The sequence below is a fragment of the Macrobrachium rosenbergii genome, chromosome 43 (genome assembly GCF_040412425.1).
Source record: "Macrobrachium rosenbergii isolate ZJJX-2024 chromosome 43, ASM4041242v1, whole genome shotgun sequence".
Taxonomy (NCBI): Eukaryota; Metazoa; Arthropoda; class Malacostraca; order Decapoda; family Palaemonidae; genus Macrobrachium; species Macrobrachium rosenbergii.
This window is the reverse complement of record NC_089783.1, coordinates 38,949,125-38,972,610: the sequence shown is the minus strand read 5'-3', so window position 1 is coordinate 38,972,610 and position 23,486 is coordinate 38,949,125. Positions and strand designations below refer to the sequence as shown.

The 23,486-nt window shown below is 32.8% G+C and overlaps 1 protein-coding gene across 1 annotated transcript in view; it reads right to left on the bottom strand.

Annotated features, from left to right (window-relative positions):
* Positions 1-23,486, bottom strand: part of LOC136828804 (contactin-4-like) — a 211,264-nt gene that overhangs the window by 14,848 nt on the left and 172,930 nt on the right. Inside the window, exons 3-7 of the mRNA XM_067087039.1 lie at positions 23,285-23,486; positions 16,521-16,631; positions 3,278-3,481; positions 1,478-1,632; positions 868-1,012 (exon numbers count right to left, since the gene is read on the bottom strand). The exon at positions 23,285-23,486 is cut by the window's right edge and continues 7 nt beyond it. Of these exons, the coding sequence (XP_066943140.1) occupies positions 868-1,012; positions 1,478-1,632; positions 3,278-3,481; positions 16,521-16,631; positions 23,285-23,486 (817 nt within the window). The remainder of the gene's footprint in view (positions 1-867; positions 1,013-1,477; positions 1,633-3,277; positions 3,482-16,520; positions 16,632-23,284) is intronic.

Here is a 23,486-nt window from a genome sequence, read left to right as displayed (position 1 = left end):
ATTGATTTTCTACGCAATTATGCTTTAATTAAAATGTATTCACTGCAAATGGTTATGTCGATATCGCAAATTACTGCACAGAATTCTTTAGACTACCTCCTCACAACATAACCACAGATTTGAACAACATAGGTGAAAGTTTAAGAGGAACATAGTAGAATATTATTCCACAGCATTTCAAGAGTCACATTTTATTCTTATTTATATTAACGGTGTTATTATAACTTGTTGTAAACTGTCATTCCACATTAACAGATGATGACAAATATAAAGACAATTAAAATTCGAGATACCATTGCAGAAAAATGAAATAAGCATACAGGAACGTATTCCACAGCATATCCCTTGTCAACTTTAATTCTTATTTATATTATTTCTTATCGTGGACTTCATTCCATATGAACAAATGATAACAAATATAGAGATAATTGAAATTCATAATACCATTGCAGAAAAATAAATGGTGATTAATCAATTTTGGCATGAAAGATTTTCCTTCTTTTCAAAGACAGGTGACTTACAATGTACTTGGAGCTTAATTGTAACTTACAGTGTATTTGAGCTTAATTGGAACTTACAATGTATTTGAGCTTAATTGTAAGTTACAATGTACTTTGAGCTTAATTGTAACTTACAATGTACTTGGAGCCTAATTGTAACTGACAATGTATTTTGAGCATAATTGTAACTGACAATGTACTTTGAGCTTAATTGTAACTTGCAATGTACTTTGAGCATAATTGTAACTCACATTGTACTTTGAGCTTAATTGTAACTTGCAATGTACTTTGAGCTTAATTGTAACTTACAATGTAACTTGAGCTTAATTGTAACTTTCAACGTACTTTGAGCTTAACTGTAACTTACAATGTACTTTGAGCTTAATTGAATCCTCCATGACGGCAGCTGGTACCAAGGGATTTTTGGCCCTACACGAAATGTGGACACCGTCGTCAGATAGTGAGGGCATCAGGTGGAGGGTCGATCTGCTTACGTTCCCCTCCTGGAATACCTGAAGGGGAGGAAGTCAGAAGAATTGTAAATAATGCTCTGTTCAGGAGCAGTAAGAATAAATAGGATATTGGGTGATATATATATATATATATATATATATATATATATATATATATATATATATATGTATATATATGTATGTATGTGTATATATTTTTATATACATATATTATTTATATATATATATATATATATATATATATATATATATATTTTTTTATTTATATATATATTATTTATTTGTATATATATATATATATATATATATATTTATTTATTTATTTATTTATTTATTTATTTATATACCGAACAGTTGTCAGCCAGATTTCCTAACAATAAGAACAATTACATGGATTTCGTGGTCTGCGTTCTTTTATTTACTGTCTTGTGACCTTACCAAAGGTTAAATCTTTACGAATAACTTTTGAGTAACACAAATGGCTAATTCCTAAGTAATACTCACCTGCGTCCTGGCATCTGTCATGAGAATGCTGTTCTTCCACCAGGTAATTGTGGCCGTAGGCCTGGATCCAGATGATTCACAGACGATCTGATACCTCTCTCCCTCGGAAAATGGACGGTTTACATCTCCATGAATCCGCACATCCAACGGTGGGACTGTGTACGGGGAAGAAGTCATTTGAGTTCACATTAAAAAAATGGTCAGCTAAGTGAAAGCTCGTAAGCTTTCACCTGCGGAATGTGACTACAAAGAATGTATTACATAACGGTCACTGTCATTTCCACAGTGAATTATGGGAACCATATCGAATGTAGACTTCAGTATCATATTTATTTCATGACTCCAGCTAGCAATTTTTTATATTTCACTACACAAAGAACTTTTCTGGGCGTCAGCCATTCAGGCTTGCATATGCATCTACAACGAAAAAGTAATGTAACCTCTCTCTCTCTCTCTCTCTCTCTCTCTCTCTCTCTCTCTCTCTCTCTCTCTCTCTCTCTCTCTCTCTCTCTCTCTCAAATTGATATTCAACGACGCACGCCATCTAATGGATTCTCTCAGTTTGAGGGACAAATCATTACAGACTGTTCATGATAAGAAGCAATCAGATATCGTTGCGTGACCCACAAAGTACAAGACTGTTTCAGTAACAATAGAGGTCGCTTGCCATTACAAGATATCAGTATTTGGCTTCGTGGTTTCCCGTATCCATAAAAGTAATTTGTAAATTTTCTCTTTCAGTTCCACTTCGTATAATACTCTTTTAAAAAGTTGCCTATCAGTGGCATTCGTCCTACGAGTCATGGCATCTTTATATGAAATTTAAATTCTTTTCACAAGAAATGAGAGACCAGTTATTGTTGAAATGAAGCTTTCTAGAGATAATTTGCACGACAGATTCCGGTACAAATAAAGCATATTTTAACAAATGCGAAAGAAAGTGAATTTCTAAAGGTGTAATTTGATTTTTAGGAAAAAAAAAATCATTCAGTACCGTAAATTCCTACGAAGTGCGAAGTCGTATCCAAAATAAAACTAAGTAGTCTCCAACCGTTTAAAACAGCATCCTTTAACGTTTTTTTGTATAAATGTCAAGACTAACTTTGGGACATTTTTGTCAGTTTGCAAGCCTCGAGCTGTAACACATTTCTCGCTCTATCATCTAAATAATTCTTTGGTCTGCTTGAGGTAGACAGATACATTTTCGTTTATATTTTTCAAGCTCTGTCCGACTTACTTATTTTAGCAATTTACTTCATTCGATATGTAGTAGTGAGTTCCTATTGATTATTTTTCTGTTATTTCCTTTAATGTTCTGTTTTATCCTTAAATCGAAAATGTGCATCTTATTCCAACGAGTTATACTTATGACCTTAAGGTTCTTTCAACAAGAATTTATTTAAAATAGTAATAGGGGTAACTAATGAGTTATTAAAGACTTGGTAAGAAATTATATTATGATCATTCAGAAAGTGAACTCTGTCCATATAGAACAAGCTTGCAGGGACCACTCACTCGATATTCAATCTTCCAAAGAGTATGAAAATGTGAATATAAAGAAAAATCAATCACAACTGCATTAGAAACAGAAACACTCTTCTGTGTGTGTGTTTCCCTTTACCTTCTCTCGCTTCCAAACGAACACCATATTCTTTGGAAGCCTGAATTTCAAGTCAGTATCCCCTTTGGTGGGCTTGTTTCACATGAATAGGGTTCATTTTCTGAATAATAATAATAATAATAATAATAATAATAATAATAATAATAATAATAATAATAATAATAATAACAACAACTTACAGCTCATATCCAGCGTAACAGCAGCAGCCAGGGCCGCAGATATGTTCGAGTTGGATGCCTGGCAGGTGAACACCTTATAAAGGTCACCTCGGGACAGCGAGGGTAAAGTCAGGGTATTTACCGTTACCTCTTTGAGTTTCTCTTCGGCCACGTCGTCCAGCAATTTGTTTTCGTTCCACCAAATCAGGTGAGGTCTCGGCTGGCCTGGAAAGACAAGAATGATTTTTTTACTTTAAAATCCTCGAAAAAAGAGGAATGAAGAGTGTACGCAAAAAAAATCTGGAAAAAGAGGAAATAATTGTGTTCGTTAAAAACCTGGGGAAAGAGAAATGAAGACTGTACGTTAAAAACCTGGAAAGAGATGAATGAAGAGTGTATGTTAAAAACCTGGAAAGAAGGGAATGAAGAGTGTACAGTAAAAACATGGAAAGAGAGGAATGAAGGATGTAAACTAAAAACCTTGGAAAAGAGGAATGAATTGTGCACGTTAAAAACCTGGGAAAAGAGAAATGAAGAGTGTACGTTAAAAACCTGGAAAGAGAGGAATGAAGAGTGTATGTTAAAATCTGGAAAGAAGGGAATGAAGTGTGTACGGTAAAAACATGGAAAGAGAGGAATGAAGAGTGTACGTTAAAAACCTTGGAAAAGAGGAATGAATCGTGTACGTTAAAAACCTGGGAAAAGAGAAATGAAGAGTCTACGTTAAAAACCGGGAAACAGAGGAATGAATTGTGTACGTTAAAAACGTGGAAAGATAGGAATGAATAGTGGACTTAAGAACATGGAAAGAGAGGAACGAAGACAACGTTAAAAACCGGGAAAAAGAGGACTGAAGGGTGTACGTTAAGAACGTGGAAAGATAGGAATGAAGAGTGTACGTTGAAAACGTTGGAAAGGAGGGGAGTGAAGAGTGTACGTTAAAAACCTTGGAAAAGAGGAATGAAGAGTATACGTTAAAAACCTGGAAATATAGGAATGAAGAGTGTACGTTAAAAATCTTGGAAAGGAGGGGAATGAAGAGTGCACGTTAAAAACCTTGGAAGAGAGGAACGAAGAGTGTAAAGAACTTGGAAAGAGTGGGATGAAGAGTGGACGTTAAAAACCTGGAGAAAGAGGTATGAAGAGTGTACCTTAAAAACGTGGAAAGATAGGAATGAATAGTGGACGCTAAGAACTTGGAAAGATAGGAACGGAGAGTGTACGTTAAAAACATGGAAAGAGAGGTATGAAGATGGTACGTTAAAAGCGTGGAAAGAGAGGAATGAAGGGTGTACGTTAAAAACGTGGAAAGATAGGAATGAATATTGGACGTTAAGAACTTAGAACGAGAGAGAAGAAGATTGGACGTGAAAAAACTGGAAAAAGAGGTATGAAGAGTGTACGTTAAAAACCTGGAAAGAGAAAAACGAAGAGTGTACGTTAAAAAGATTTGAAAAGAGGGGAATGAAGAGCGTACGTCAATAACTTGGAAAGGGAGGAATGAAGAGCTTACGTTAAAAACCTAGAAAAAGAGGCATGAAAAGCGTACGTTAAAAACCTGGAAAGAGAGGAATGAAGAGTGTACGTTACAAAGTAGAAAGATAGGAATGAGTGGTGTACGTTAAGAACTTGGAAAGAGAGGGACGAAGAGTGGACGTTAAAAACCTGGAAAAGGAGGTATGAAGAGTGTATGTTAAAGCCCTGGAAAGAGAGGAATGGAGAGTTCGTTAAAAACATGGAAAGATGGGAATGAATAGTGGACGTTAAGAACTTGGAAAGAGAGGGACGAAGAGTGGACGTTAAAAACCTGGGAAAAGAGGTATGAAGACTTTACGTTAAAAACCTGGAAAGAGGGAAATGAAGAGTGTACGTTAAAAACGTTGAAAGATAGGAATGAATAGTGGACGTTAAGAACTTGGAAAGAGAGGGATGAAGAGTGGACGTTAAAAACCTGAGAAAAGAGGTATGAAGAGTGTACGTTAAAAACCTGGAAAGAGGTAAATGAAGACTGTACGTTAAAAACGTGGAAAGATAGGAATGAATAGTGGACGTTAAGAACTTGGAAAGAGAGGACGACGCGTGGACGTTAGAAACTTGGAAAAAGAGGTAGGAGGACGTTAAAAACCTGGAAAGAGAGGAATGAATAGAGTAAGTCAAGTCGTTCGTTAATTGGATATTGACCTCCGATCAGAAGGACGGATAGTTTGTGCTCCAGAATACAGTATATGTCTTACTAAATAGATTTTCATGTTATACTGGATGTGAATGTAAAACGTATAATGACCTGATATAATGCAGATTACAAATTCCTTACGATAATTTATATTAGTTATTTATGCGTTCTACGTAGTTTTTCACTATGTGCATGTATGCCTGGGAGTGGTGAAACATGTAATGACCGGGTATAATGTAGATTACAAATTCCTTACAGTAACTTATAATAGTTATTTGTGCGTCCTGCGTAGCTTTTCAGAGAGTGTATGTGTGTGTGTGTGTGTGTGTGTGTGTGTGTGTGTGAGTGAGATTTGTGCTAACAGTAAATTGCGTGAAGTCGCTCGTAGTTTGTCATTATTGAAATATGTTTTTTAAAAGCTCATAAAATCATATTACACGAATGCAGGTGGGAATCATACTAGAATATAATAAAAACACTCAATAATTTGATAGTTTCTTGGCCATATTGGTATTAAGAAAGACATTTTCGCCTTACTAAAAGACCAACGGAATCCTGATTAAAATTTATCTTTCATATCAACGGAATCCTCGTTAAAATTTATCTTTCATATCAGAAAAAATTAGGTTTTCTTTAGGGTTGTAGCAATCTCTCTCTCTCTCTCTCTCTCTCTCTCTCTCTCTCTCTCTCTCTCTCTCTCTCTCTCTCTCTCTCTCAGCCTGTGTGTGCGGATGCATGTTTGTGTATGAGAGAAAGAGAGAAAGTTTTTTTGCCAGTTTAAATCCTCGCATTTATTCTAAAGTAAAAAGAATAAACTCAAGAATGGCATAAGTAAAAAAAAAAATCAAGAGACCCTCCTATGAACGAGAAAATATAAAGTACACTATCATTTAAATAGGGAAAACTCCATTTCCCAGGAGGTTACCCGAAATGACGAAGGGCCTTTTCGTCTGAAATTGTAATAGAGGCAGTTAATAAAACTCCAGGAGAGAGAGAGAGAGACAGAGAGAGAGAGAGAGAGAGAGAGAGAGAGAGAGAGAGAGAGAGAGAGGACGACCTCCAGCAATATAAACCCGTATCCTGAAGAGAGATCCTAACAGAAAATAATGTATTCATAGGGGCTTAGGACCGACCATCTTATGACTACCATCCTTCTCCCTCCCTGAAGGATTTCTCCATCATCTTTAAGGACATCGTACAGGAGTTGGTGTTCTTCTGGGACGCGAGATTGAAGGAACGCACAGGGGAAAAATTCTAAAATGAGAGAGAGAGAGAGAGAGAGAGAGAGAGAGAGAGAGAGAGAGAGAGAGAGAAACGGAACAGGAGTACAATTTTATGTTGTTATGATCAGAAATTTTACTGTCGTAAATGTACTCAGATGATAACATATTTCAACAGAAATTTTACTGTCGTAAATGTACTCAAATGATAACATATTTCAACAGAAATTTTACTGTCGTAAATGTGCTCAAATGATAATATATTTCAACAGAAATTTTCCTGTCGCAAATGTGCTCAAATGATAATATATTTCAACAGAAATTTTCCTGTCGCAAATGTACTCAAATAATAATACATTTCAGGTATAAAACTGCTGCTTAATAAGTCTAGGTCAGTATATGAATCATCATTTTTTTCCCTGTATTTTTTGTTACCCATTTCTCGTCGATTATTGATTCTAAACACTTTCTGATGTAGGATTTCCTTCATTAAAGTCCAGTTGTTTGTTATTTTCCTCTCAAACATCGAGCCTTTAATTAATTAACCCATCGTTATGAACTTTCTCAGCAATAAGTTGTTGACTTCAGTTTCTGGATATTGTTTCAATCTTTGTTTTACATTCATATATGTTTGAGCTTCTTCGTTAATATTTAAGCATTTAAGCCTGTTTATGTATATTTTTATTTTATACTTTTTTTTTTGCACTGTAAAGGTTATATGCATAACCTAAATGCAGTTTTTATTTTGGTACGGGGAATATCAGTTTTTGCTAAAATATCAGTTGTTACCATAGTTTTAAAATCTTTTTTATTTCATTTATTTAATTCATAAGTTCACTGTCATATCTGTTCATCTCAAACCAAATTCATTTTAGCACTGAATAATCCCTCGGATTCCAGTGCTTAGGTTCAAGCCTAAATTTCATATTCTGTTCCATTCCATTTATTATTATTACAATATTATCAGCGCTTTGCTGCTCTTTTCTGTGTATAGTTCTTAAGAATATTGACTCATTTGAGAACATCCTTAAGTTAAAAGCATTTCTGTTTCCTCTATATAAACATATGGTCGTTACTAATGATAATAATAATTTATTTTCAAACACCGCATAAACGATTAATGGTCACACTGACGAATAAAAAAAGATGTTAAAAACCAGGAATTAATCTGAACGATATTAAGCAAGTAAAACATGCGCCGAAGTTTCTTCGGCGCAATCGAGTTTTCTGTACAGCGTATAATCAAGGCCAACGAAAATAGATCTATCTTTCAGTGGTCTCGGTATAATGCTGTATGAACCGCGACCCTTGAAACTTTAACCACGGTCTGGTGGTGACCTTTCCTATACCGTTGCCAGAAGCACGATTATGGCTAACTTTAACCTTAGATAAAATTTAATAAAACTACTGAGGCTAGAGGGCTGTAATTTGGTATGTTTGATGATTGGAGGGTGGATGATCAACATACCAATTTGCAGCCCTCTAGCCTCAGTAGTTTTTAAGATCCGAAGGCGGACGGACAGACAAAGCCGGCACAATAGTTTCCTTTTACAGAAACTAAAAACGAAAAGTAGTCACTCTAACCCTGAATGCAGGGCTATAATTTTCATTTCCGACGGGAACAAAACTCCAAGGCATTCAGAGGTGCGAAAGGTAGAAGTATCGAAGCTTCGCGGCAGATTAACACGAAACAATAAAAAAGTCCACAAAGCACGAATGGATCATACACGTGTCATTGTCAGTGAAATCCGTAGTCAGCAGACAGGCGTGGAAAAAGGTGATACCTTGGTGGATTGTAGACTGTTCCATTAGCAAGATGTAAAAAAAAATTAAAAACGCGAAAAGAAAATGAGAAATTCTTGAATAGACTTGCTTTTCAAAAGGAAAAGTGTAGTGGCATAAAAATGACAGAATGAATTTTGTTGGTTTTTTTATCGAAAACACTTCTCCAAACGAATTTCTAGTATTTCTTTTAAGTTATTTTTGTGCGCGATGTAGTTTTCAAAATAGAGGCCATGCCACTATAAGACAATACAAGCATAAACACACACACATACATATATACTGTATATATACACATATATATATATGTATATATATATATATATATATATATATATATATATCAACAGGCAAAATATCAGAAAATTCACTATTTTCAAAAAGGCACGCAAAACACATAATAAGTCAGACAGTAGCAAGAGTCATTGCGCGTCAGAGAGTTAAATTTGCCAGACAAAAATATGAAACTGCTCTCAATGAGAAGGAAAGTTTATGACTCTCCAATAAAGCTGTTCCAGTTCGCAAAATGTGCACACTACTAATTAAACGCAACTATGGACCAGGATGACACGGGAGTGTTGGTATTTGTTCTCAGTAAACGTTAATAATTTTATTATTTTAGTTTTCTGTAAAAGAAAACCATTGTCTGTCCGTCCGCACTTTTTTCTGTCCGCACCTTTTCTGTCTGCCCTCAGATCTTAAAAACTACTGAGGCTAGAGGCCTGCAAATTGTTATGTTGATCATTCACCCTCCAGTCATCATGAAACATGCCAACTTGCAGCCCTCTAGCCACAGCAGTTTTTATTTTATTTAAGGTTAAAGTTAGTCATAATCGTGCTTCTGGCAACGATATAGGATAGGCCACCACCGGAGAAACTACGGCGCATTTTTTTCTTATTTTATAACAATACTACTTCTCATCATAGTGAGTACCAAGTAGGACGCATCATTCAGAGAATTCCCTACCTTTCAATATCTACATGGAAAAAAAATCATGTCGTAGCCTCTAATAAAATCTCATTTGACCGATATTCTGCAAAGTCCTTTTGAAAAGAGCATTTGCAATCAGTGATGAATGAAATTAATTTACAATATATGGGCTTCTCCAGCAACTCCACACCATTAAAGAATACAATTTACGGAGGTTTGCTTAAGAATATATGTACTATTCTCCTTGCATTTTGATACATTTTTGTTTATTTATTCGTTTATTTTTTTAATAGGTGAGATCTCTTCTTTATGTACTTCCCTTTACCTCTTCCTACGTCTTCCTAATGAACACCTTAATATTCTTTGGAAGCTCGAATTTCAAGTCAGTGGCCCCTTTGGTGGGCCTGTTCCATATGAATAGCGTTCATCTCCTTAATAGTAATAATAATATAAAATACTCATAGTAGCATGAGTCTTAAAATAAAAAAACAAATCCACAGTTATGTATATGTACATATATTTAAAGATAAATCTGTATAGATAGCTTTCGGGAACTTGTTCGGTTCCCCCTTTTCAATCATTGGTAAGGGGAACCGAATAAGTTCCCGAAAGCTATCTGTACAGATTTATCTTTAAATATATGCATCTAAACACAACTGTGGATTTGCTTCACCAATAATAATAATAATAATGATAATAATAATATGTATGTAACCGTGTAACAGGTGGAGTGTACTCTTGTTTATTGAGGTCGTATCGAATGACTATGTTTTTCTTGAATGTGGTCTCAAATCATGGATCAACGAAGCAGTGCGTTCTTGATCTGAGCATGCTCAGTGGCCTTCAGTCATAGAATTTTCCGTACGTTATTTATGGATTGTTTAGAGAAACCATAAAGTGAAGTTTTGACATTTTTAAGATACAGAGAAAATTAAACTTAAAGGAAGCTTATCCCCAACAGAATATTAATGGATATCATTTTCAGTATTTTACTCTTATAACTTCAAAGGATGGTCACCTCGTCTCAAGTGGAAAAAATAAGTGACATATGTCAATAAGTAAATAAGTGGCAGAACAAATATTTATAATAATGAGAAGGAATATTGCGGGTAGAAATATATTTTTATTTGATGAACTGAGAATCATTTACAGACCGCAGACGAAAATCAAAACGAATCATAGTTGATGAGAAAAGGAACGATGGTATATATATATATATATATATATATATATATATATATATATATATATATATATATATATATATATATATATATATATATATATATATATATATATATATATATATATATATATATATATATATATATATATATATATGTGTGTGTGTGGGTGGGTGGGTGGGTGTGCGTGTATTGTAATCCCCAGACATTCCTTTGACTCTAAAGTCACTTTGCTTTGGCGATAATTAATACTTGAAAGCAGTTGTAGATGATATGGAATCGGCCTTCACCAGGATTTGAGATTATCCCTTTTGTAGTTGATGAATAAAAGCTCATTTATTCAGAGTTGTTGATTTCGATTGTTAGTATATGATATAAACAAGTACAACCGAGTCAAAATGAACTTGTCAGCTAAGTGGGTAATGTCACTGTCAACTGTATATCAACACGAAAAACATATAGGTTCGAATCTTGGTCAGAGTGGATTAACTTATTGAATTCACTTTAGAGGTAGGTTATTCTCCAGTTGAAGTGAATCCTATCGTAGTTTTCTATTTGTGGCTTAATATTCATTTGTTTGTGATTATCACGTGCTAAATTATAGGTATATATATATATATATATATATATATATATATATATATATATATATATATATATATATATATATATATATATATATATATATATATATATATATATATATATATATATATATATATATATATATATATATATATATATATATATATATATATATATATATATATATATATATATATATATATATATATATATATATATATATATATATATATATATATATATATATATATATATATATATATATATATGAGAAATAGAGAAGGAGGAGAAGGAGGGGGAAGAAAATGGGGAAATTACAAAGTTCCAAGTAAGCCTACAGGTATTTGTAAATGAGAAAACTTTTCTGATTTACTTCATATGGGAGTTATACAGCGTTATAGCATGATGTTGCCAATTTGACGATTGTTTACCAAAAAATGTGTTCTTTACAAAAAAGACAAACTCAATGTTTCAAAGTTCTCTCCTAGCTCTGACACATTCTAGACTTTAACATATTATATTATATATATATATATATATATATATATATATATATATATATATATATATATATATATGTGTGTGTGTGTGTGTGTGTGTGTGTGTGTGTGTGTGTGTGTGTATCAAGACAAAATCCACGAAGGAAAGAGAAACAAGGGAGTACTGCAAGTTAAGGACAAGGAGTCGAAAGGCCTTGCTGTACTCCATTGTTTGTCTTCTCTTCGTGGATTTTATCTTTATTTATATATTCATCACGTTCTGTATTTTCGTGATTCAGTTATCATATATATATATATATATATATATATATATATATATATATATATATATATATATATATATATATATATATATATATGAATCTATATAATATATATATATATATTTATATACAATTTATATATATATAAATGAATCTTATCACATCACCGTGTCATTACAAGCATTAATATCCACTTCGCTCTACCTCGGTAATAATATATTTTCGTACATGTTACCCGAAGGGAAAGTTTTTAGTTGGTAATAAGTTCCTCGTCTCGTGGGCTCGAACCACGGTAGAGCAAGAACTCAGGACTACAACTTTTACCTCCCTTGATGGCTTATGGTTTAAGGCGCCGCTGTAGTCCTGAGTCCTTGTCTTCCGTGGTTCGAGCCCACTCGACGACGAACTTATTATCAGCTAAAAAATTCCCCTTCGGGTAACATGTATGAAAAGATATTATTTCCCTGGTAGAGCGAGCTGGATATTAAAGGACACTTGTAGTTTAATGCTTATATATATATATATATATATATATATATATATATATATATATATATATATATATATATATATATATATATATATATATATATATATATATATATATATATATATATATATATATATATATATATATATATATATGATGATTATTATCACTTTTGTACGTGATTCATTTATCAATGGTTTGGAAAGAAAGTCGAAACAGATCAGGACCTACACCCCGTTTCTTATTTTTCACCTGTGGTAATGTGTGATTATATATATATATATATATATATATATATATATATATATATATATATATATATATATATATATATATATATATATATATATATATATATATATATATTAGGGTTGTCCTTAGATATATGGTAAGTTAAATTTTTTAAAATCATTGTGAGAACCAAGGTTAATGAGTTTCTATTAGGCCAAACCTGTTGTGTGTAAAATATGAGCAAGATAGAATTATATTTACAGGTTGCACATGAGCACTGAAATTTATTTATACCCTTACGCATCAAGAGAATCTAGGTCCTCCTCTTTTATGGAGTATTAGCTGCTCAGTGGTAGGGGTGTCATGGGCGTCAAACCACTCATTGTTGCCAAGTGATTTGTGTGATCGTTTTGTTGTCAGTGAAGGCATGCCTATGCTCTGACACAACTTGCATCAGAAACTGCAGGTGATCTTCTTTATGTGTTATAAGCCGATTATATTCTTGAATGAGAGCAACTCCACGCTCTGCACTGTTATTTGTGACTTCAATTGCTTGGGGAATTTTCGTTGATGATTGATAATCGTCTAGATTGTTTCATAAGCTAGGATCTTTATCAAGGAATTTTTTTATCCAGTTTCATTTTCAAAATTAAGTTGCGAGTGTTCTTTGTAACAAAGTCAGCAAGACGTTTAAGGGGCCCTTCGTCCCCATCTTTACTGAGCACTGTAACCATCTCCCTTTTTACCTGATCTGACAACTCTTAGTCAAAAAAGCTAGAACTGCTAACTCCTCAGAAAGATACCACCGATGGCCAGCAAATTTTTGCAATGCAACGGTTCCAATTGTCCTGCCGTGCTAATTGTTCGACATCTAGGGAATTCTTAGATCATTGCTTGGGGCAGGTGTTGAAAATGAAGCTTTCATCCAAGCCTTTAGATAAACATTCATAATGAAAATGCACGTGTCACGAAGACCTTGCTCTTCATGGATTGTCAATTTGAACTGGCTCCGAAACATCCGTGACTTTAATGAGTAAATTACTATGGCCTTCCATCTTGCTTTGTACATTGTCCCAGTAGACTGAAAGTTGATACCCCATGGAGGGATGCCACCAAGAAAAATTATAGCAATTTCAATCAGCTCACGGTAATCATCTTTAAGGCCTTTTTGCTGCACTAGGGTATTCTTTGCACAGTTCAAAATCCCTGATATATCTCCAATACAGGCGGCCACCATGTCATTTTCTGCACCAGTCTGAAACATAGATCTGTCAATAAAGTCCCATTGATTCTTAAACCTCTTGAACAAGAGAATATCTGTACCCTGACTTGGTCCCACGAGAGAAGTAAAAGCTGCTTCAGTGACACTTGTGATGTCGACATGCAAAATATAATAAGTCCTGTTCAAGTTTTGCTTTAATAAGAATGCATGCACCATTTTTCGTCAAGTATTTGAGGCAGTAGTGTCAAAGGACATGCCAACAAGACCCATTCTTCTAAGGCTGAAACAGGAGCATTTGCTTGGGACTGTCCGGTTCCATTGGGAATTTTTGCAATCTTTAATAGTTGTTTTTCTCCCAAACCAGAGACTATTATTGGAAGACGATCTACATGTGTGTTAGTTGTTAAATCTTGATCAACTTTCCATCCCAGTGAACACTCAAGGGGACATCTGTTTAGAATTCTGCTTTTAGTTGCTTTGCAAGTTGGGCTCGTTGCTTTATGCGCTCACGATGAATGGATGATCTATTGATATTAAATTCTTCTACATTTTGTCCAAGGGCTTTTGCAGTTTCTGCAAGCACAAACAGCTTTTTTGCTTTTTTGGATTTGAAGGGCCTGCTTTTTCAGGCGCACTTAAATCTATCTCAGATAGCATCCCTGATGAGTCTTCATGGCCACTACTGCTACCTGATGATTCTAACAAGTCGGTACAGTTATTTGTTGAGCAATCATTATCAGCACGTCTTTTACGTTCTTCTTGCATTATCTTACGATTCAATGAACGGGCTTCCTGCGCTGTCAAGATTGTCTTTTGATCCCACTGATCCTCTCCTTCCTGTTTCCCTTTGAGCAGCAAGAAATTCTCTGCCTTCCTGATTTTTCATTTGAGCAAGGGCATTTGCACTAGCCATATCAAAGAGATCTTTTAATCTATTAGTAAAAGAATTTTCTTTGGCTATTAAATTTTGTGGTGCTGATCGTCAAGAACGGCCTTTCCTAAAAAGCTGATAATTACGGTAGAACGCTTCAGTTGTTTCTATCATTTTATTCTTATGTCCCATTGGAATGCGGGCACGACTCCAAAACTCTGCAATTTTCTCAAGCACTGAAGTTGAAGCGTCCCTAATTGCCATGCCTTTCTCCTTGTGAAGACAAAGGAAGCATGCTAAAGTATCTCCCTTTGATGGTAATTTTGAACCTTTGATATCATCTCGGTGTCCCAGAAGAAAGATATCGCGAGTTTTCTTTGATATTTTTCTTTGATTACTTAGAATTTGAAAAATAACAACATGATTATTATAAAAGGTAGGAATACTTAAGTTTTACCTAAAATTGTAATAATGTGTAAATGTATATAGCAACATGCATGAAATACGAATAAAATGAGTCCCAGATAACAATACCAAATATTACAAGATTAGCACATAAGCACTTAATAGAAGGCAATTACAAATAATAAACTGAAAATGCTCATGTGCAACCATTAAATGTTATTAGATTTAAAAAATACTTTACATAGTTTTTAACCAAAATGAAACATTTAAGTCTGGTTCCTGATATATTTTTCAAAATCACAAGTAAGGACCACCTAATATATATATATATATATATATATATATATATATATATATATATATATATATATATATATATATATATATATATATATATATATATATATATATATATATATATATATATATATATATATATATATATATATATATATATATTTATACACACAGGCAAAATTGGGAAAGTAAACACAAATGCTTTATATTGCGAATTGTTTTTGTACTCTTTTTATAATAATGATGGTTACAGGAGGGTAAGGAGTTTTTAAAGGATGACAAGCAAAAGATATGATCGCCATTAGTCCATGGCTAAGCCTTGAAGATAACGAACTTTAATTTGCTGTAAAATAAGATCTAGGTGACATCTATGACTGTAAGGATGGATTCGTATTATTAGTGTTTTAATTAAAGGTTCGTGGAAATCACACTTGGCAGAAATGTCATATATATAGGTCTGTTTTGAGTAATATTAGTGGGGCTTATATCTTGGAATTTGTTAAGACTAATATATTACAAAATTATCGTCTATCATTTGTTTTTTTTTCAGAAATCTCTTCTATTATTTTTTATATATTGGGTCATCTGATGGCATTTCTTACTTTTATTGTATCTCATGTTACAGTTATTAACGAGGTTATCATATATATATATATATATATATATATATATATATATATATATATATATATATATATATATATATATATATATATATATATATATATATATATATATATATATATATATATATACATACATATATATGTATAAATGTATATATATATATATATATATATGTATATATATATATATATATATATATATATATACTGTATACATATATATATAAATGTATATACATACATACATACATATATAGCATAAATACTGTATAGTATATATATGTTACATACATACATAATACATACAAAAAAGTTCCTCAATACAGAAAAATCCTCAATTTCCTGGTAGGCAAATAGGTTTGGTGTAAGTATGAAAATTTTTATTTCAAAAACATACAGAAAAAACAAAAAAATGGTTCTGATTAAAACCCCTTCCGATCATAAAAGAGGAATATAATAAAATGTCAGTTCTGAGAAACTTTACCTCCTTCAACTATGCACTGCAGCTTGAGCGAAGCGCCGACCGGATAAGGACCAATGACTCCGCTGACGTCAACCCCAGCTTCCGTCACGATCCTCATTCTCCTCGGTGGAACTGGAGGAGAAAGAATTCCTGTCAGCAAATTTCCATATCGTTTGAGAGAGAAAGGATTGGAATAAACTGATTTCGTCATAAGAACGTCAAAAACTCAATTGTAGAGTTGAGAAAAAAAAAATTTCTGTCGTCAAAAACTTAATTGTAGGGTTGAGAAAAACATGTAATTTCTGTTGTCAAAAGCTAAATTGTAGGGTTGAGAAAAATAAAATAATTTCTGTCTTGAAAAACTGGATTGTAGGGTTGAAAAAACATAATTAATGTTGTAAAAAACTTAATTGTAGGGTTGAGAAAAAAACAATTTCTATCGTCAAATATTTAATTGTTGGGTTGATAAAAAAAATAAAATTTTTGTCGTCAAAAACTTAATTGTAGCGGTTGAGAAAAAATATAATTTCTGTCGTCAAAAACTTAATTGTATGGTTGAGAAAAAATATAATTTCCGTCGTCAGAAACTTAATTGTAGGGTTGAGAAAGAAATATAATTTCTGTCGTCAAAAACTAAATTGTAGGGTTGAGAGAAAAATATAATTTCTGTCGTCAAAAACTTAATTGTAGGGGTGAGAAAAAAATATAATTTGTGTCGTCAATACTTAATTGCATGGTTGAGAAAAACATAATTTCTGTCGTCGAAAGCTAAATTGTAGGGTTGATAAAAAAAAGTATAATTCCTGCCGTCAAAAACTTAATTGCATGGTTGAGAAAAACATATAATTTCTGTCGTCAAAAACTTAATTGTGGGGTTGAGAAAAACACTTAATTCCTGTCGTCAAAAACTTAGTTGTAGGGTTGAGAAAAACATATAATTTCTGTCGTCAAAAACTTAATTGTAGGGTTCAAAAAAAAAAAAAAATTCTGTCGTCAAAAACTTAATTGTAGGGTTGAGAAAAACATATAATTTCTGTCGTGAAAAACTTAATTGTAGGGTAATTTTTTGTCAAAAACTTAAAACATGAAAAAACATAATTTGTGTCGTCAAAAACAAAACATTTAATTTTGTACTTAATTGGGTTGAGGAAAACATATAATTTCTGTCGTCAAAAACTTAATTGTAGGGTTGAGAAAAACATGTAATTTGTGTCGTCAAAAACTTAATTGTAGGGCTGAGAAAAAATATATAATTTCTGTCGTCAAAAACTGTAGGGTTGAAAAAAAAAATTTCTGTTCAAATTGTAGGTTGAGAAAAACAGAATTTGTGTTGTGAAAAACTTAATTGTAGGGCTGAGAAAAAATATATAATTTCTGTCGTCAAAAACTGTAGAGTTGAGAAAAAATATATAATTTCTGTCGTCAAAAACTTAATTGTAGGGTTCAGAAAAACATAATTTCTGTCGTAAAAATTTAACTGTAGGGTTGAGAAAAAATATAAGATTTCTGTAAATAATTTCGTATTGATTAAGAGGAAAATGGTTAAAATGAAATGATTTCATCATAAGAGTACCAAAAATGTAATAGTAGATTAAAGTAAAAATAAAACGTTGAAGAGTGGATGATGGGAACAGAGTTATTTTTTTTAGACATCGTTGATAATGAATTATTAATAAGAGTTTCTTTTGCTTCATTGGGTGATAATTAAAAAAAAGATAACCTTCATACTAGGACTTATTCTTAAGAATTTGAGAATGAAAATAAAGTAATTTTTTTCTGATCAGCATTGATAATGAATGATTAATATGAATTTCTTTTTCTTACCAAGACTTGTTCTTGTAAATTTGAGACTCTAAATATCGGTGATTTTAGTTGTTCATTACGCCAAGTGGAAATATCTAGTGCAACAGTCATGTTGTACAAAAGTCATGTAGAGTTCTTGGGAAATATCTTTGTAAACACAACTTACGTCAGGCCCCTTGTTAGATGCGATTACATTAAATGTTTTCTTATTATGTATTCTTATTACCTTTTAAAATGGATGTGTCTTGGTAAATTTTTACTTGCTTGGCTGTTTTTTAGTGCATTGCTAATATAATTTCGTGCTTTGATATCTAGAATTACCTATCGGTCCTCGACTAACTTGAACCTAAAAAATTGTCAACAAAACCAATGTCTCACTCTCAGATTCAAGTAAGGTTAGGAAACCGTGCTCTGCAACCTCCCGGCAAGTCATTCCTATTTTAATATAATTATCAGTGGATCACTTTAATATCTGATAAGTTCTTTACTAGGACGAACGAACTTCTAAGTTAGATTGTCCTTTATGTATGAGTATACTGTGCCAGAGGCTCGTCAGTTTTGAATTGACTATTACCTTGTATATGTATAATATAAATTTTTTTAACATTTTTTAACTTCTCCAATCAAAACAATTTACCAGCATGAGCCACGGAGACTCCTACTTAGGTTTTCCGGGGGATAAAATTATCATTCCACTCGAAATGATAGTTTAAGGTGCAAATATATCTTCAAAATTTCCTTTCTTTACTTCGTAAGCTCTGTTGGCAATATTCATAACCATATTTTCTCGAACCCTGTTGATTCTGAGTGTAAATTCAAGATAAATAATAAACTCTTGGCTTGAAGAGAATGTTAGTGATGAACGCTGTCAGTGAGAATGTTAGATTTCTTCCAAAGGGACGGCTTTGTCAAGAAATGTGGAAGGAAATGGGAGCAAAAAAAAAATCGTTTGATCTTTTAGTAAATGGACTGAAAATGATGTTAAGGATTGAACACCTTTTTTTTTTCTCTCTGTTGGCTCTAATGTGTGTTGGGTGCATTTCAAATACATAACAGTCACATGCTACTTGAGGGGATATTGTAAATTTGAACTATTTCTAAAGTGTTTGAATGTCCGCAGTTAACTGTAATAATGATACTGAACATCTTGTAGTTGTATTCAATATCTCGAAAACAGTGAAAATTTACTGAAGATCAATAAAAAAAAATACAATTTTGGTGAGCCTCGAAACGACAACAATGTGGAAAGGCATTCAATTAAGGAAACTTCCAGGTACTAACAAAATAAGTCTCGAGAGACCTCATATGGAAATTATGAAATAGGCTCTCCATTGTTGAGAGAGAGAGAGAGAGAGAGAGGATGTTGAGAGAGAGGAGAGAGGGGAGGATGTTGGAGGGAGGAGAGAGGGGAGGATTTAGGAGGGAGGAGAGAGAGAGGGGATGTTGGAGAGGGGATGTTGGGGGGAGAAGAGGGAGGATGTTGGAGGGAGGACAGGGGTGGGAGGACGTTGGAGGGAGGAGAGGGGTGGGAGGACGTTGGAGAGAGAGAGGGGGGAGGGGGAGACCTACTCTTACCAGTTGCAGATAGGCGATAACAGCTCAGCCTTCTTCACTGTATAGCACTTGTTGTTTGAATGTCACAATCTTGTGGGACTTGGAAGTGAATTTTTGTCACTCTTAAGTACCGGTAAGAGGTGGGTAATTATCTTCCCTGCGGACCTTTCAGAGAGCCATATTTTTATATCAAGATGTGATATTCCTGCGGTCCTTTTCCCACACTTTAAAAAAAAATTTAATTCCTTATCATCCACAAAAGTTAAGTATCCCTTTTTTACCAGACCACTGAGCTGATTAACAGCTCTCCTAGGGCTGGCCCGAAGGAGTAGGCTTATTTTACGTGGCTAAGAACCAACTGGTTACTTAGCAACGGGACCTACAGCTTATTGTGGAATCCGAACCACATTATCATCCACAATTAGATTTTAAGATACCGCCAAGAAACTTATTGATGCCACTAAGGCAATTGCTTTTAACGAAAATTGTATAAGAGAAAATCTATGCCATATATATATATATATATATATATATATATATATATATATATATATATATATATATGTATATATATATATATATATATATATATATATATATATATATATATATATATATATATATATATATATATATATATATATATATATATGTGTAGATATGTATATATGTATGTGTATGTGTATGTGTGTGAGTTTGTATGTGTCTTTTGTTTGTAATATATATATATATATATATATATATATATATATATATATATATATATATATATATATATATATATATATATATATATATATATATATATGTGTGTGTGTGTGTGTGTGTGTGTGTGTGTGTGTGTGTGTGTGTGTGTGTATGTCAACTCATATCCGTAAGTGAAGCATGAAGGGAGAGAGAGAAAGAAACGACTTACTTAGCCTGTGAAAGAATGAAAGTAATTTCAACCATGAAAATAAAATGAAAACACAAAAACTTGGAATAATTCATTTTGGTAAAACAGAAGCCACTTTGTGTTGAATATTCTCGGCATACAACGCTCTTTTGTAACCAGACCTTTTTAAAATGTTATTCAGTTACAGCTTCTCCTAACGAAGTCGCATTTCGTGTAGTTGTCCGTCCAGGCACCACTTAGCCTGAATAACAGGTAGAGCCACTTGTTTAGCGTCGTATTCCATAATTGTAATTCCAAATACCCGCGACATTTGAGTTTCACAGACACATTTCACCAAAACGAATTGCGTGACGGTCAGACAAAAGTAAGGTAACGTTATCTAACTTCTTTTTTAAAAGGTCACGCGGTTTACGCGTGTAATGTTATCTCCTTATAATTGAAACACAGCTCAGCAATTTCTTTTTAATTTCTTTTTCATATTTTGTGATAATGTTTTTTTTTAATGGCTACTCGTCTTACTCGTGTAATATTATCTGCACATTATAGAAATACATCTCAGCGGTTTCTTTTTAATACTTTTCTTGCATATTTTGTGAAATTGAAGTTTTAAAATTTTCTTTCAGAGAAAAAAAAATGCAAGTGCCCTAAAGTGTTATAAGGAAGAACAAGTAAACAGGTATTAATATGACAGTCAAAAACTGTAAAAACTTATTTCGGAGCATTATTATTGTAGAAGATGGAGTATGTTTTTGATGATAAACTCTTGCCACTTGATAAAAGTGAGGTTCTTCCAGAAATAGCTATGACTGATATTGTTTGGTGTAGGGATGCAGGAATGGTGGGGGAAGGGGGTTGGGATTTGGGGCACACACTATGTGATATCCTCTTCTGAAGTATAAATTTTGATGTCCTCTTTTGAAATATAAATGTTGGTATCAACTTTGGAAGTGTAAATTTTGAAGTCATTTTTTGAGGCATAAATTTTGAAGTCCTCATTTGAAGTATAAATTTTGAAGTCCTCTTTTGAAGTATAAATTTTGATGTCCTCTTTTGAAGTAAAAATTTTGAAGTCATTTTTGAGGGCAGTTTCAGTCTTCTTTTGAAGTATAAATTTTGAAGTCCTCTTTTAAAGTATGAAATAATTTTTTGAGGCACAAATTTCGATGTCCTCTTTTGAATTAAGAGTCATTTTTGAGGCATAAATTTTGATATCCTCTTTTGAAGTATAAATTTTGAAGTTATTTTTTGAGGCATAAATTTTGATGTCCTCTTTTGAAATATAAATTTTGAAGTCCTCTTTTGAAGTATAAATTTTGAAGTAATTTTTTTTTAGGCATAAATTTGATATCCTCTTTTAAAGTATAAATTTTGAAGTCCTCTTTTGAAGTGCATAAATTTTGAAGTAATTTTTTGAGGCATAAATTTCGATGTCCTCTTTGAAGCATAAATTTTTCTATCCTCTTTTGAAGTATAAATTTTGATGTTCTCTTTTCAAGAATAAATTTCCAAGAAAAATCTCTTTGGAAGAATGTTTCCCTGGATTTCATTTCAATAATTTCGAATTTTTTCGCATAATATTAACGAAGAAACTATGAAGCCAAATAGCTTACGCTAATTATATATGCCAATCGGCGCGATAAACCGCTTAAAGAAAAGGACGATTTGCATATTACTTTGAATTCATTCATAATTCATACGTAACTTTGTGTACAGAATTCAAATATACACCGATTATCCTAAGTAAATAAATGGGTATAAGCTTTCATTACGACTTTAAATAATATTTAAATTGATGAATATGTAACACGCTCAGCTTTCGCATTTTGCATATGTGGATAAAATTTATGTTCATTATTAATCATTTTTATTCAAGGCGCGTCATACCAGTTCGGAACGAGAACATGAACAGATTAATCTAATTTCATGTGAGAATATTTTTAGCTACATTCGGAGCTTAGCAAAATGAGCAAATTTAACATCCGGTATTTTCTTGCGCAATTGTGTTAGTGAATTTTGGCAGGATAAGAATTATTAAGGAGAGATGTTAGGAGGCGAAGGATGAGTGTGTTGGGGTATTTTGTTTTGAATGTACCCATTTTTCCTGGGTTATATCATGTTGGTAAGACTCTCTCTCTCTCTCTCTCTCTCTCTCTCTCTCTCTCTCTCTCTCTCTCTCTCTCTCTCTCTCTCTCACATACATACATACATGCATATATATATATACATATATATATATATATATATATATATATATATATATATATATATATATATATATATATATATATATATATATATATAGAGAGAGAGAGAGAGAGAGAGAGAGAGAGAGAGAGAGAGAGAGAGAGAGAGAGAGAGAGAGAATATATATATATATATATATATATATATATATATATATATATATATATATATATATATATATATATATATATATATATATACGTGTATGCATGTGTGTCTTTGTGTTGCACATACATATAGATTTATATAACTAACATTATAAAACTAAAAGATATTAGACAGTACTTACCAATTATCTGTAACTGAACTCTAACGTTTTTGGTCGGAGAAGACCGAAAATCGGTCCGACACCGGTACATGTCGTGGTCCGAAGATCTGACAGGGTTGATGACCAGACCTGAAGGGTTGGCGGAAAGGTCGAAATAGGCTCTTTTGCCGAGCGTATTCTCGTCGGACCAGTGGTGAGCCTGCCGAACAGGCCCATTTCGTCC